We start from the raw sequence: 14,981 nt of genomic DNA, 5'->3' as shown, positions 1-14,981 counted from the left end.
AATGAAAACATCCAGTTGTAAATCTTTTAAAATAGCATTTTATACTTGTACTCTGCTTTCCAATTTTTAAACTTAAGCTCTCTTAGAATATTAGCTTCAAGGTTAAATCTATCCCTACGACCCAAGTGGGCAGTACAGTTGGTGCTGCAGTTAACGCCACCAGCACCAGTAACCAAGGTCGAATCCCGCGCTGTCTGTACCTCCTCCCTGTGTCTGCGTGGGTTTTCCCCGGGGGCTCCAGTTTCCTCCCACCCTTAAAAACATACTGGGGGTGTAGGTCAATCGAGTGCAATTGGACAGCATGGGCTCATGGGCCAAAAGGCCCTGTAACCGAACTAGCTGTATGTCGAAATTTAACGTTTAAAATGTTCTTCTAATTTTGGCATTTTAGTAATTATCAATGTTTATGATATCCTTTTAAGAACTTTAGATAATAGATTCATATTTTCCAAGTCAAATTATTTTTTCACTGTTCTCAAGTCCTTTCAGAGTTTTCTCCCATTTCAGATGATCCTGACTTCTAAATGAAGTTTGTTGTCCTCCATTTATGCAAAAAGCGGGAACGTGAGCTATGCATGTTATCTGTTTTAAATATAAGGAATTACTTTGTTTAAATTCATGAATACTAATGATTTCCATTTTGCATCCTACTGATGATATTTTCATTACCCTGCTAGAGAAATAACAGTAGGCTTGTAGCATTTGTGCTACGCGAGCTTGGAGAAGAACATCACGTGCACCAAAGCCTTGGAGTCGAGACTGGTTTATTGCTTTGGTTGTCACACTTATATGGGCCCCAGGTGCTGATGTCAGGGCCCACGTCATTGGAATGCTGGCCCAGGATCCCCATCTTCTTGCCATGCAAGAGGTCATCTGGGATGACGGCTGGTGTCACACCCAGGTCTGCGTGGTCTTCGGCAATTTTGCAGGCTGGTCCGAGTCTCCGTGTGCGGGCCACTACACGGCCACCTAAACCCCCCCCCTCCCCCCAGAACCAGCGACCTGGTCATTGTCTGTAGCCTTGGGCGGTCTGCCCTTGCATTGCGGGGGAGGAGTGCAGACTGGCTTGTTACTATCTGGATATGCCAGCTTTAGGCAGTCAATGGTAAAAGCTCCTTACCACCAATATCAAGGATGAAGGTGGAACCATTGTCCCTGATGACCCTGTAGGGTCCCTCGTAGGGTCAATGTAGGGGCGGATGGCATGCGCCCCTTCTCACAAACACATACTGAGGTATTTAAGTCCCTAGGGACATTATTTTGGAGCTGGCCATGTGATGGGGGTTGCCACGGGACCAGGAACCCTAGTTTTCACTGCAAGTTTGAGGGTGGCCATAGGGTCTTCTAGGCACTTATTGGGGGCCAGAAACTCTCTGGGAATGATCAAAGGCACGCCATAGACCATTTCCGCCGCTGAGACATTAAAGTCCTCCTTCAGCGTGGTACAGATACCCAACAGGACCCAAGGCAGTTCATCCAACAGTTCAGACCCTTGACCCAGACCTTCAAGGCTGCCTTGAGGTACCCATTAAAGCATTCCACCAATCAATTGACCTGCGGGTGATATGCCATGGTGTGGTGGGGCTGTGTCCCCAAATCGTTAGCCAGCGCTTCCCAGAGGTGAACTCTTCCCCCTTGTCTGAGGGGAGGTGCTCTGGGTCCCCGAATTGGGACACGCATGTGTTGATGAGTGCCCTGGCGCAGGTTTCTGTGGTGGTATCAGCCAGTGGGACCGCCTCAGGCCACCTCATGGAGCAGTTAACCATGGTCAAGAGGTATCTAACCCCACCAGAAACTGGTATCAGCCCCACTATCTCGATGTGTACGTGACTGAACCTGCGCCACACTGGTTCAAAAATCTGTATGGGCACTCTGGTGTGAACCTGCACTTTGAAGAACTGACAGTTTGTGCAGGTCTTGGCCTACTGGCTGACCTATTTATGGAGATCATGCCAGACAAACCTGCTGGCCATCATTTTGACCATGGCGCAGATGGCACTAGGTTGTGGTTAGTCTCAAAAACCTGGCACCTCCATGCAGCCAGAACAATGGGGCCAGGGTGCTGGTAGAAAAGTCACACAACTGTGTCAGATTACCTGGATCGATGTGGATGTCTTTTACCCTGAGACTGGAGATGACTGTCCTAGACACGGAGATGTCAGGGTCCTGCTGCTATGCTTTGGCAAGGGCCACACAGTCAACCAACTTTATCGTGGGGCATGACAGAGCGTTGACTACTACAGTGATTTTCCCTGCGATGTGCTGAATGTCCATGGTGAATTTGGACATGTAGGACAAGTGTCTCTGTTGTCAGGCTGGCCACGGGTCCAATAGCTTAAGGAAGGCAATGGTCAGCCTTGAATTGCCAGCCTTCAAAAAAAGTAACAGATATATCTTTCTGTCAGTTACAGCGCCAATAGTTCTCGGTCAAAAGTGCTGTATTTGAGCTCGTGGGGGTGGGGGGGCAGAGGTGCCTAATGAAAAAGGACAGGGGTTGCCACTGGCCCTCGATAGGATGTTCCAGCACACCCCCTATCACTGTGCTGGAGATGTCAACTGTCAGGGCGATAGGTGTCTCTGGTCTCTAGTTACCAGGAGGGTGGCTTTGGCCAGCACGTCTCTGGCATTCTGGAATGCCCTCAAAGACTCAACATCCCAAGTAATGTCTTTCACCTTGCTGGTCATTAGCACAAAGATGGGGGTGCATGATGCTTGTCGCTGCCGGTATGAACCTGTGGTAGTTTTATACCAGCAAATTCCTGCAGTCCTTTCACCATGCGTGGCTTAGCGAAGTGCCAGACAGCCAACCCCTTCTCGGTGAGGGATGTAGCCCTGTGCCTGTTTATCCTGTTCCCCAGGAGGTCAATGGTGTCTAGACTGAATTGGCACTTCGTGGATTTGATAGTCACCCCAAACGTGCTCAGCCGGGTGCACAGTTGTCTCAGGTGAGTCTTTGTGGCTGCAGCTGGTGATGAGGATAGTGTCCAAATAGATGACCGCAAATAGGTCCCAGCCCACTGCGTCCACCAGCCGCTGAAAAGTTTGTGCCATGTTCTTTAAACTGAAGGGCATGTGGAGAAATTCAAATAAGCCAAAGGGGGTTATGATTGCAGTCTTGGGGACTTTGGGGGGGGGGTGAACTGGATTTGGTGATAACCCCAGATGAGGTTCACCTTGGAGAACACCCGTGCCCCAATGATTTGGTCACCATGTGTAGGGGGATGCCCAGGGACTGTCGGAGCACTGCACAATCCCCAACTCCTCCATTTTCTTAAACCTCCTTCTCCAGTCTGAGCTTTTTGGGAGGGAGTCGGCATGCCTGGGGTGGAGTGAGGAATCCTCGGTCAGTATGTGGTGCCTTACCTCGTGCTTTGGCTCAGCTGTGGAGAACTGTGGCGCCACTGTCATGGGGAACTCAACCAGGATGGAAGCCATGGAAAATGAGACTGGCTTATTGCTCTGGCCGTTGCGCTTATAAGGGGCACCTGGCGCTGATATCCGGGCCCTACATCATCGGAATGCCTGCCTGGGATTGGTCAACATTCCCGCCAGAGTTCCCCATCTTCTCGGCGTGTGTAGGACACCTGGGACGACGGCCAGTGTCACCCCCGGGTCACTGCATTCACCAGTCATTTTGCGGGCCGGTTGTGTCTGCCAGCGCAGGCCGCTACAGGCTTTTCAATCTTCTGAGCTGGTCAGTTGGATGAACAGAACATTCAAAATAGTAGTACAAATTTTCAAACACAAATTTGCTGGAGGAACTCTGCAGGTCATGCAATCTCCATAGGATATAACCGATGTTTCAGGTCTGAGCCCTTCTTCGAGGTATGAGCAAAGAACAGCCTGAATTAAAAAGGCTATGGGAGGAAGGAAGAAATGGCAGGGAAGGAGCACAGGCCAATAGACAAAAGGTTCCTCCAGCATTTTTGTGTTTTCCCTCCACGTGGTGGAACCAGTTAATAATATTTTAGTGTGTACGTCTGGCCCGCCCCTTGCTGATTGTACCTGTGGCTCCTCCCCCTTGATTCCCCTAATAAAGATGGCAACACCATAACCCCTTCCCCCAGAACAAGCTCGGGCCTCGGTTCAGCAACATGAGACGTGCTTTCTGTTTATTGAAATAAATAAACAGTCAGGGAACTGACTGCACACACACCACATGGCACACCATGGCAATCACAGCATCTGCAGACTTTCAATTCCTGTTGCCTGAACCAACTTCAAGGAGTGTGTATCTGTCCTGTAGAATGCAGACGCAAACTGGGTCCAGCTCCAATGTGATCTCTTCAACATCCACTTGCAACCTCTGTGATGAAGGCAAGCATACCATTCATCTTCATAACTGAACACAGTAGCCTTGATAATTTTAACCTCAGTCATGATGCAGCCTGTCCTCATAATTTGACATGGAAACTGAATTTCTTTATAACATAGGATATTTAGTCCATTAAGTCTATAAAGCAATCCTATTTTCCCACTAATATTTCCTGTAAAACCTATCCCCCTCCCCTGATTTTACTATATTTTCACACCAGGGGCAATTGTTAATTGCCGATTAATTGCCGTGCCTTTGGAACGTGGAGGGAAACTGGAGCACCGAAAGAAGCCCACATGATCAAATAGAGAAGGTGCAAGTTCCATGTGACTGCACCAGAGGTCAGGGTTGAACCCAGGTTGGTGGACTGTGGGGCACCACTTTACCAGCTGGAACTATTTCAGCAGGTCAGACAGCATTAACAGCTCCAACATTTGCTGTCTGTGTGGAGTTTACACATTCTCTCTGGGGCTGGATGGGCTTCCTCTGGGTTCTTGACTCCTACATTGCAAAGATGTGGGGATTGGCAATTTAGTTGGTTGCTCAATGGCCTCATTCAGAATCAAAAGTAAAGCTTTCCACCAAGAAAGTAAAAGTTTGAGCTGGAAGGACACTCACTGGAATTTATTCCTGTGGGTCCAACGTGTCGAACCCACACCATGTCCCCTGTAGAAGGGCTCAGGCCCAAAATGTTGATTATCCTTTACTTAGTACTGCCTACCAAAGCCACGAGTGATCACTGTACTGGGGGTGGTGGGGTCCAAGTTGAATCACTGTATTTTTAGAAATAAATTTATGCCACCACTGACATCCTCAATGCTCCCTTGAACCATGCGGTTGTTTCAGGAACCAGTTAAAAGTCTGGAATTCCATTAGCAGTCCACATACACTTTTAACAGAAACCGGATGATTTCAGGAGGTCCTTTCAAACTGTTGTGTAAAGTGGGGTTAACCAGGCAATTTGCCCATTTAGTGCCCCAGTTAAGTGGCAGTTAGAAAGGGTCTGACCCAGTCAAGCCTGTTGGAAACCAACCTGGTCCCTGACCTACCTCAGAGGAAGTTAGGGAACCCAGTTCAACTTGCAGAGGTGTGGGCTACCCAGGGGCTGCAGTTTAAAAGGGGCTGTTATCGCATAATTTTTTTTAAAATGCTGTCTAAATAATGAGCTGCAATTTGAATAGACCTGGACCTCTGGATTCGCAGCGGAATATCGAAAAACATTGTTGAGTGCAGAAATCCTTTCAACTCTTACAGCAAAAGCAACACCTTCTATTCGTTTTAATTCTTTGCAATTGAGATCTCTTTTATTTTCCTCGCCCACTGCAGCAACAACAAAAAAAAAACAAATCCGGGGTAACGTTGAACAGTGTTCGCCCCTTGAGGTTGGGGAAAGAGAGAGAAAGAAATGAAAGGCGGTGACAAATCCACCGCTCCCTGTTTCCAACGTGTGGGGGAAGCGAGACGAGAAAAGGGGCGGGGGGACGGGAGTGAGCCGTGCTTGTCCGGGGGAGGGGGCCGGGTTCACGCCGCGCTCGTCCGGGGGAGGGGGCCGGGTTCACGCCGCGCTCGTCCGGGGGAGGGGGCCGGGTTCACGCCGCGCTCGTCCGGGGGAGGGGGCCGGGTTCACGCCGCGCTCGTCCGGGGGAGGGGGCCGGGTTCACGCCGCGCTCGTCCGGGGGAGGGGGCCGGGTTCACGCCGCGCTCGTCCGGGGGAGGGGGCCGGGTTCACGCCGCGCTCGTCCGGGGGAGGGGGCCGGGTTCACGCCGCGCTCGTCCGGGGGAGGGGGCCGGGTTCACGCCGCGCTCGTCCGGGGGAGGGGGCCGGGTTCACGCCGCGCTCGTCCGGGGGAGGGGGCCGGGTTCACGCCGCGCTCGTCCGGCGGAGGGGGCCGGGTTCACGCCGCGCTCGTCCGGCGGAGGGGGCCGGGTTCACGCCGCGTGTCCCGGGGAGGGATTGCAAGCACCATGCAGAAGCCGGCTCCTCCGAACGTCCAGAACGTTACACTCAACCTGACGCTGCCCATCTCGTGCCAGATCTGTCTGGGGAAGGTAACGTGTCGGCGCAGCGCTCGCCGGGCAGAGCCTGCACCTCGGGGCGTTCGTTCTGTTGTCAACTCGGGGAAGAAAGGCTCCACCTTTCACTTCCCTTTTGCCAGATGGGTCTCCTCCATTCTGCAGGAGTTTGGCCAAACCCCGCAATCTGTTAGCTGAAGTCGGGGTTCAGTTTCCGGCCCCGGTTAAACTCAGCGGCGCCGTCCTTTCGGCCCATTTGAAGTTTGTAAGGCAGGGAACTCGTGAATTCTGGGTTGACTCCATTTCCGTATCGTTTGGTTTAGGCGGTGGAAGCTCCGAGTGTGAATAGTTCGCTTGGCAAACAGGTTGTTTTGAACGAAAAGGGAGCACTTCCAGAAAGTCGTCGTTGCCCCCCCCCCCCCCCCCCGATTTATTTTCTCCTGTGTGACCTTTTTAAAGTGAACCTTTGCCGCTTTCAAGTATCCTTTTGCATCAAAGAAAATAAGCGTTGCGCGAATTATGACGAGGATTCCAGGATGAGTCTACTTTCAGCCTGTGGTGGTCGCCACCGTTTGTAATTAAATGAAGGTGATGGAGTGCCCAATGAGCTGTAATAAAGTACTCGAGACGTGGATGGAAGCAACTCTTCCACAGTTGATAACAGAACTTTTGTTGGTGTGGTGAAATCGTGAAAGTCCGGTGAAGTTTTTTTTTAAATGTTCATCTGTTAAAATGAGTCAAGAAAGTCTGCAGACCTTGTGATTGCAATAATACACAGACACACACAAATGTGCTGGAGAAACTCAGCAGGTCCCGCCGCGTCCAGGGGGCAAAGATCGAACCTTTCCCTCCTCTGGCCCCGGGAAGAGCGTCTGTGCATTCGTTGAGATGATGGTATTTAAAACACACACCCACGATGCTGGAGAGACCAGCAGGTCCTTTGTGTGGTGAAGGCAGCGATGATGGTATCTTTTGGACTCCGAGTGCAAATACCTCATTTGTGTCATATTTCTAACTATGGCTGGTCAGATTCAAACAAAACAGCATATGGCTGGGATCAGTAGAGTTTCCTACTCTGATGCTCCCATTTGAATGGATTGGCTCAAAACCTCGGTGAAGGAGATTCCTGTCTGAATTAAAGTTTGTGTGTTCAAGTCTGGGGAGTGGGACTGGTACTCGCAAACTTTCTTGCCCTGATAGGAGATTTAACGTGAGCCAACACTTTTGTTGGAATGGGGGTTTTAAGTAGGTAATTGCATTTATTCAATTACTTCTATTTTCTTGAATGTAGAGTGGAATTCAGAATTTGACATTTTCTGATTTATGTCATGTAATTTAGACAACAAACAATTTGTAATTAGAGTAATATCTTCAGCTAATATATTATGACACAGTCAAACTGTATGGATGCAGTAACCTCAATTACTACCCTTTTGGAAATGTCTTAGGTGCGCCACCCAGTTATCTGTTCAAATAACCATGTCTTCTGCTTCACGTGCATGGAATCCTGGCTGAAAAATAGTACCCAGTGTCCAACCTGTAGGATTCCAATCACGTCCGAAAATCCTTACAAGGAGGTTTTGGGTAAGGGATCCTTCCAATGTCTTTGCTCAATAAATTTAATATCCTCTATTCAATTATAAAAGACTGATTAAATATTTCAAAATATCATGGTGAGTTTCTTCTCCAGAAAACAAATGGCTAGTTTTCAGTTTGATTCATTTTCAATATTCTTTGATTTTTAAAAATATACCTATATATACATATATAAACTTTGTTTTAAAAAGGGAATCGAGCTATTGAGAGTTTGCCATAACAGCAGTGAATTACTTGCTGGTTTAAAACTCAATGAGTGTGGCTCAACTGTAAGAAATGTTTGTTTCTCATTTACTTTTCTGCCTTTATAAGGGTGCGATTGGTGAGAATCTTGCACAGACACACGGTGTAGAAAACGGGGATGCTCACAAAAGCTTGGAAATCTTTTAACACTAGGCCCTTTCATGCAGTGCAAAACCCTGACCGTAATGGCGGAGATGCTCCATCCTCACGTTGGCAGACTTACCTCTATGAATGCGCCATGGCCAGGTCCAAGGCGCCGTCTACGGTCCCTCTCTGGGAAGGATCATCGACAGAGGACTGCTTCAGATGAATGTACAGCCACTGCAAGTGGCTGAATAGGGGTGGGCTGATGATGTTGCAATGACACCGTCAACCAGCGACCCATCTCCCCTCTCTCCCCCACCCACTCAACCCTCTTCCTCCATGACCCCCTCAAGGCAGGGGCGGCCGGCGAGAGCCGTCATCAGTGGCTCAAAATGCCTTTTAGGGTTGCTCCGTGAGAGGTAAGTTCTCCCTCAACACTTGTAGCCGGCCTCCAGTCAGAGGCCTGCATGAAAGGGACTAGTGATAGCATGCCCTCTGTCTCATCCTCTCCCACTTTACCCTTTTCACAACTTGCTTGATATCAACCTGTATTTTTTTTAAAAATCTCCATGTCTCTGATATTTGAACTATTAAAAAGTCCATTTAAATTATTTTGAGATTAAATCAGAAACTTTTCAATAACTCATAAAACTTGCTAATTAAAGAATTAAATTTAGACATGCAGCACAGTTACAGGCACAAGCCTGTGCCGCCCAATGAACCCATAACCTTGATAAGTTTGTGAACGGTGGGAGGAAACCCATGCATATGTGGGGAGAACGTACAAATTCCTTGCAGGCAGCGTCGGGTTCGAACCCCGGTTGCTGGCGCTGCAACAGCGTTGTGCTAACCATGCACTTGCACTTGCTAAAATAATGTTTGAAAAATTGTGACTTATTTTTTGCCTTTCGCTTGCAAAATCTCCATGCCAAAAGATGCCGGGGAATTCCACTGAGCACAAAGTTCAGCTAGGTATGACTTGAGTAGAGGGTGTACACAAATGAAGATTTGAGTCACTCATTGCAGAAGCAGGTATTTCAAATGCCATCTGTGCCAGTCCAATTTACCCACACAATTCATTGCCCTCAGTCCCTTGGTGCTTATTTAGGTATTGCAATGTTCTGGAGAGTCTCTGTCTCCATCTCTCCCTCTGACAGATCTCCAAGTGACACAATCCATTCTTGCATTGTCATGGTCCTGGTCCCACTACTTAAAAACACCTGTGGAAGTCCCTTCACAACGTGGGTTAGGCTGGTCAGACAGCAGCAGTTTTCCACCACTTTCCTAAGAGAATAAACTGGGTAATAAGTGCTGTCTTTGCTCATTCCTTCCACCTACTATGATTATATTATAACATAAATATTCTGTCCTTCATCCAGGTAATAAATATTGCACTGAAAGGTAAACTGGATGGGGTTGGTTTAATGATAATTGCACATGACGTTTAGTAAAATTAAAATCAGATTTCGAAAGTACTTTTTCTAATGCCACAAATTTTATTTGTGTGGGTGAGATATTAAACTCCATGCTAAATGTAGTGGCTAAGACACAATGTTTAAATCCCTTTCTCAAAACACTGAGGATATTAAAAGCAGAAGCTAGGATATCTAAACTTCTGTGTCCTTTTGATGGGGAAAGGAATATTTATTTGGAATCCGATTTTCCTTGATGTTGTCAGGACACACTTACTGATTAGTATATAATTCTCATCCAGGTGGATCAGATGGAACAGAAAATTGTGACAGCTCGTCGATCAAGCGATCCCTTCGGAAAACCAGACTTGAACTGCTGCACAAGGAATACGAGGTAATGCACAAGCTTTGTGAAGTGAGCAGGGAACAATTTGAATGAATTCACTTAAGCCCTGAAAAGTCTAATCTTCCTGAACGTGCCGATGGCAGTCAGAATTCTTCATTATTTCTGATGTAAGGAAAAATTAGAACTGCCATTCCATTACTCAAAACAAATTGTAACATGCATGATGCCCAGCGGCATTTACTAACAGTGTTGTCCATCAGGTGTACGCAGTGACTGTAAAGGCGGAGGTTCTCCGCCCTTATGTCTGGTGACTTACTTCCATGAATGCGCCGTGGAATGAGCAATGCTATTGATTGGAGGCATTAGGATGAGGGAGCATTGAGGAAGCAGTGAGATCATTGCCCCAGGATGAGGTAGCATTGAACCAGACCCTAAGCTGGGGAGCACTGAATATTTAGTACACTGGAGGGCATTTTCAAAGTCAGGGTGGAAAAAGAATGAGGTTGTTGTAGAATGGCCCTGGGTTCCATGATCCATGGGCTCAGATATGAATGTGGAAGTGTTTAGCCAAGTAGGTGTTGAGGGATAGTGAGGAAGAGGAGGATCTGCACCTTTTTGTATGAAGGAGGCCAGTACAACACTCACTAATCGTACCCCGAGGAATGGGGTCTGAAGTGACATTTGCTCTCTGAAGTCCACAAGTATTTGCTCATTTCTCTGGCTGTTACCAAACGATCTGCCCTCCTCTGGGCTGTAATCACCCTCTTTGTTATTTTTGCTGGTTCTTGTTTTAAAACTTCTGCATAATTTCTACCTTGCTATCTATAATAAACACTTTAATTAACAAAAAAAAAACAGCCATTGCTTTCCAAATTTACAAAGAGACTTATCCTTTTTAATCAAAACAACATCGTCCAAACCCCAAGAATTTACAGCTGAATTGACAACCAGGCTGAAGAAGGGAAGCGGAGGTGCGAGTGCTTTGATGCTGATGCAGGGTCTCAGACAGAAAGATTGATCATCCTTCTGCCTTCACAGATGCTGTCTGAACCACTGAGTTCCTCTGGCAGTTTATCTTGTTCCAAAGAGAGAAGAGTTTGTTCCTGTGTAACTCTCAACTGCATTGTAATTATCTTGGGAATTTAATCAAGATCTTTTTACATTAAGAAAATAGACAACTTTGTTTTATTTTCCTCCTGGAAGTGTAGAAACATTCACGAGGTTGAAGAAAAATAGTTATCGAAATCCTGGAAGAGAAACTTTCCTGAAATAAACACACCATTTTCTTTGAAGTACTTGAGAAAAGCAGGTGATTTAGAAGTAAAACTGAGATGTTCAAGTGTGTATACTCTGAATGCAGATCTCCGGCCACTTTGCATGCCTCAGGTTAAGTGGAAAATTAGAACATTACAGTACAGGCCCTTCAGCCCATGATGTTGTGCAGACCTATGAAAACCTGCGTCACACAATCTAATTTTTCCTGATGTCATACCCAAAGACTATGGTTCTTTTAATATCTAGGAGTATTTTGAATGTCCTTATTGGACCAGCCTCCTCCACAATCTCCAGTAATGCATTCCAGGCACCCACCACTTTTAAATATTTTTTTAATTTACAAAAAGCGTACCCATGATATCTCCCTGAATTTTCCTCCACTCGCCTTAAACCAATGTCCTCTGGTATTTGCTGTTCTCATTTTTTTTTTAAAAACATACAGCACAGTGACAGGCCGTTTCAGCCCACAAGTCCGTGCCACCCATTTCGAACGGTGAGAGGAAGCTGGAGCCCCCCGGGGAAAACCCGCGCAGACACAGGGGAACACGTAGTTCTGATTGCTGGCGCTGTAAAGGCGTTGTGCTAACTGCTTTGCCAACTGTGCCACCCATGGAAAGAAGGTGCTGGCTGCCCATCGTAATCTTGCAGTCACCTTATCCTTTGCTCCAAAGAGAAAACTCCTAGCTCACAACCTCTTCCGACAATGCTCAGGCCTTTGAGACAAACAATTCTTAAAGTGTAGATACAAGATCTTAAGATAATTCAAAGAGAAGAATGTCATTGTGCAGAATGTCATTTTTTATATTTTTATTTAACATCATTTAGACTAGTGGTTCTCGACCTTTTTCTTTCTGCTCACATACCACTTTAATCCCAATGCCATTGGTGCTCTATAATTAGTAAGGGATTGCTTAAGGTGGGATGTAAGTGGGAAGGGAAGGTTGAGAATCGCTGCTCTAGACCCAATTGTTACTGAAATATTTTGCTTGAGAAAAATTGTCATTGGCCCATTTCTTTTGGATTTATGAAACTGTCCCCATATCAAGTCAATTAGGTACGTTTAAAGTGGTTTTCAACCTTTTTCTTTCCATCCATATACCACCTTAAGCAGTTCCATACTAAATACAGAGCACCTATGGCACAGAGATTACTTAAAGTGGTAGGTGAGTGGAAAGAAAAATGTGGAGAACCACAGATTTAGGCACAAATTATTTCAGTTTATAACATATATTTTTAAAAAATCAACATTAATTGTTTTTCAATTAATGGACAGACTATATTTTCAAATTTCTGGTCTGCAACATGCTAAGTTTTGAGTATGATGATTTTATTTTGTGTTCTTTCAAACACTCCTTCCCAGTGAGGTCAATGGATGACTCTGGGAGGGGAGAGGAAATAATAGGGTGGTAGAAACATTGTTGTCAACTGAGTGCAAGTATTTATTATGCTTACCAGGTTAAAGCCATGATTGAGGTATGATCACTCGAGATCTTTCCAGGGTGAGTGTAAGGAGAGTGCTTCTGCTCATGGGAGAATTTGGAGCAAAGGATCATTGTTTGAAAAATAAAGAGTCACCCATTCAAAAGAGATGAAGCATAAACATTTTTCTGACCTCTTTGGAACTCAGTGGAAGCAGAGTCTTTGAATGGTAGAGATGGATAGATAAATTCTTTGGCAAGGAGGTGAAAGTTCTGCCTGATGGAAGGGAGTTTGGCATTGAGGCTACGATCAGATTAGTCACAATATTCGGAAAGTGGTATTTGATGCCAGCTGTATACTCTTGTTTCAATTTTAAATAGTGGGATCGTGGTTGATCCAGAGATAAGAGTTTGAACCCTAACTTGCCAATTGAGAATTTAAATTCATCTGATTAAATAAAACAGGAATTAAAAAAATAAATATCTCTTCAATTGCCATAACAATGCTGTAATGTTGTAAAAACCCATCTGGTTCATTGTATCCTTTGAGAAATGAAATCTGCTGTCTTTAGTTGCATATGACCATTGACTCGCCCTGATGGGAGTGTCTAGGGATGGGTAGCCGATGCTAGCATAGCCCCTGATGTCCACAATGTTCTGAATTTCAGATTTTTCCAGAGTTTGGAAAGCAAGATTTAAGACCACCCGAATTGTGCTGCTGTATACACCCCCCACCCCTTCCAGTCGCACTGCTGTCTCCCCCCCCACCCCCCTTGCCCGCCCGACTTGTGCTGGCGGTCTCTCATCCGCCCGAATCGCGCTGCTGGTCTTCCCCCTCACCCACCCGACTCGCGCTGCCGTCTCTCTCCCCACTTGCTGGATTTTGGAGCTTTCTGGATGGATTTTAGATCTCCTGATAAAGGATTGTGTACCTGTAAATTGGAAGTTTGTTAATAGGAATAACATTACAAAGAACTTCAGATTAACGGAAATTTACTGTGGGGTATAAACATTGCGACAGATCAGTTTGCCTGTTTTTGTTGCAAATCCTGTCATCGAAAACTGGTCGTTTTGATCCAGTTTCAAAACAAATCCCAGTTTTCCAAATTGCTATTAGTTACATCATTCTGTTCTCATCCTTATAAATCCTGATTAATGTCTTCCAACTAAAATTTTTCCTTCAATAAAAATTGTAGTAATTTAAGTTTTAGTACAGGTACACAATACTTTATTCAGACATTTAAAATCTGGAAAGCTCCAAAAACCGGCATTTTTTTCCTGGTGCTGGTACAGTGGAGAGAGAGAGAGAGCAGCATGACTAGGTTGGCCTGGGGGAGTGGAGAGAGATGGCAGCGTGACTCAGGGGGGAGAGATGGCAGCGCGGCGCGGGGGGGAGGGAGAGAGAGAGACGGGATTGTGACTCGGGCGGGGGAGGAGAGAGAGAGAGACGGCAGCACAACTCGGGCGGGCGGGGGGAGAGAGAGACAGCAGCGCAACTCGGGAGGGCGGGGAGGGGTAGAGATGCCAGTGCGACTGGAAGGGGGTGGATACTTCAGCACAATTCGGGTGGGCTTAAATCTGGGGCAGCTTGGCTTTTGTTCTGAAATCCAGAAAAATCCAAAATTCGGAAGACACTGTCCCCCAAGGGTTCTGGATAAAGGATTGTGGACCTGTACATGATTTGATTTTGTTATTTAATAGATATCTATCCTAAAATGTTTTGATTTGGTTACCGTTGCTCACTTTGCTTGGAGATTCTCCTACATGTGTGAAGTAAGAGGTTTACAAATTCAGATCTTTGTTGGATATAGACAGCTTCTGTAATTATCTAAACCAATTCTAAGTGAAAAGATTATGTCAGTGAAGTTCTGTTTGATGTGTAATGCTTTTGCAATAGTCATTATGCAAGTAAAATGCCCTGCAGTTGCTAGATTACACTGAAGATGGTGATATCAAATGAGTGAAATGATTATGACAAAACATCTTCACGTCACTCCATAAGAAACTGTTGAATCGTTTTAATAAAGCATTTTAATTCCCCAAGGCCAGAGCGAAGATGCATGGCTTGGTGCATAGGAAATTGTCTCAAGTTTTGATTAGATTGTTGAAGAGGTGATCAAGAGGACTGATGAAGACAGGCGGTAGATGGACATTAACAAGCCTTTGACAGGATCTCACATGGTAGGGAGACTGATCTGGAAGGTGAGATCGCAAAGGATCCAGAGAGAGCAAGCCAATTGGGCATCATGGTTAGCGTAGCAATTAGTGCAAATCTATTA

The 14,981-nt window shown here is 46.1% G+C and overlaps 1 protein-coding gene across 2 annotated transcripts in view; it reads left to right on the top strand.

The window, feature by feature from the left end:
* The first annotated feature begins 6,167 nt into the window (after window positions 1-6,167).
* obi1 (ORC ubiquitin ligase 1) overlaps window positions 6,168-14,981 on the top strand; it is a 32,238-nt gene continuing 23,424 nt past the window's right edge. The window contains exons 1-3 of one of the 2 annotated variants that reach the window (XM_069890318.1): window positions 6,168-6,364; window positions 7,777-7,912; window positions 9,966-10,057. In XM_069890318.1, coding sequence (XP_069746419.1) covers window positions 6,281-6,364; window positions 7,777-7,912; window positions 9,966-10,057 — 312 coding nt within the window. In that variant the 5' untranslated portion in view covers window positions 6,168-6,280. Of the gene's footprint in view, window positions 6,365-6,761; window positions 6,917-7,776; window positions 7,913-9,965; window positions 10,058-14,981 lie in introns of those variants that run through there. The other variant, XM_069890319.1, reaches the window with a different exon arrangement.

The sequence above is a fragment of the Narcine bancroftii genome, chromosome 7 (genome assembly GCF_036971445.1).
Source record: "Narcine bancroftii isolate sNarBan1 chromosome 7, sNarBan1.hap1, whole genome shotgun sequence".
NCBI classification, from domain to species: Eukaryota; Metazoa; Chordata; class Chondrichthyes; order Torpediniformes; family Narcinidae; genus Narcine; species Narcine bancroftii.
The sequence above is the reverse complement of the archived record's forward strand: the minus strand, read 5'-3'. Positions and strand labels throughout refer to the sequence as shown.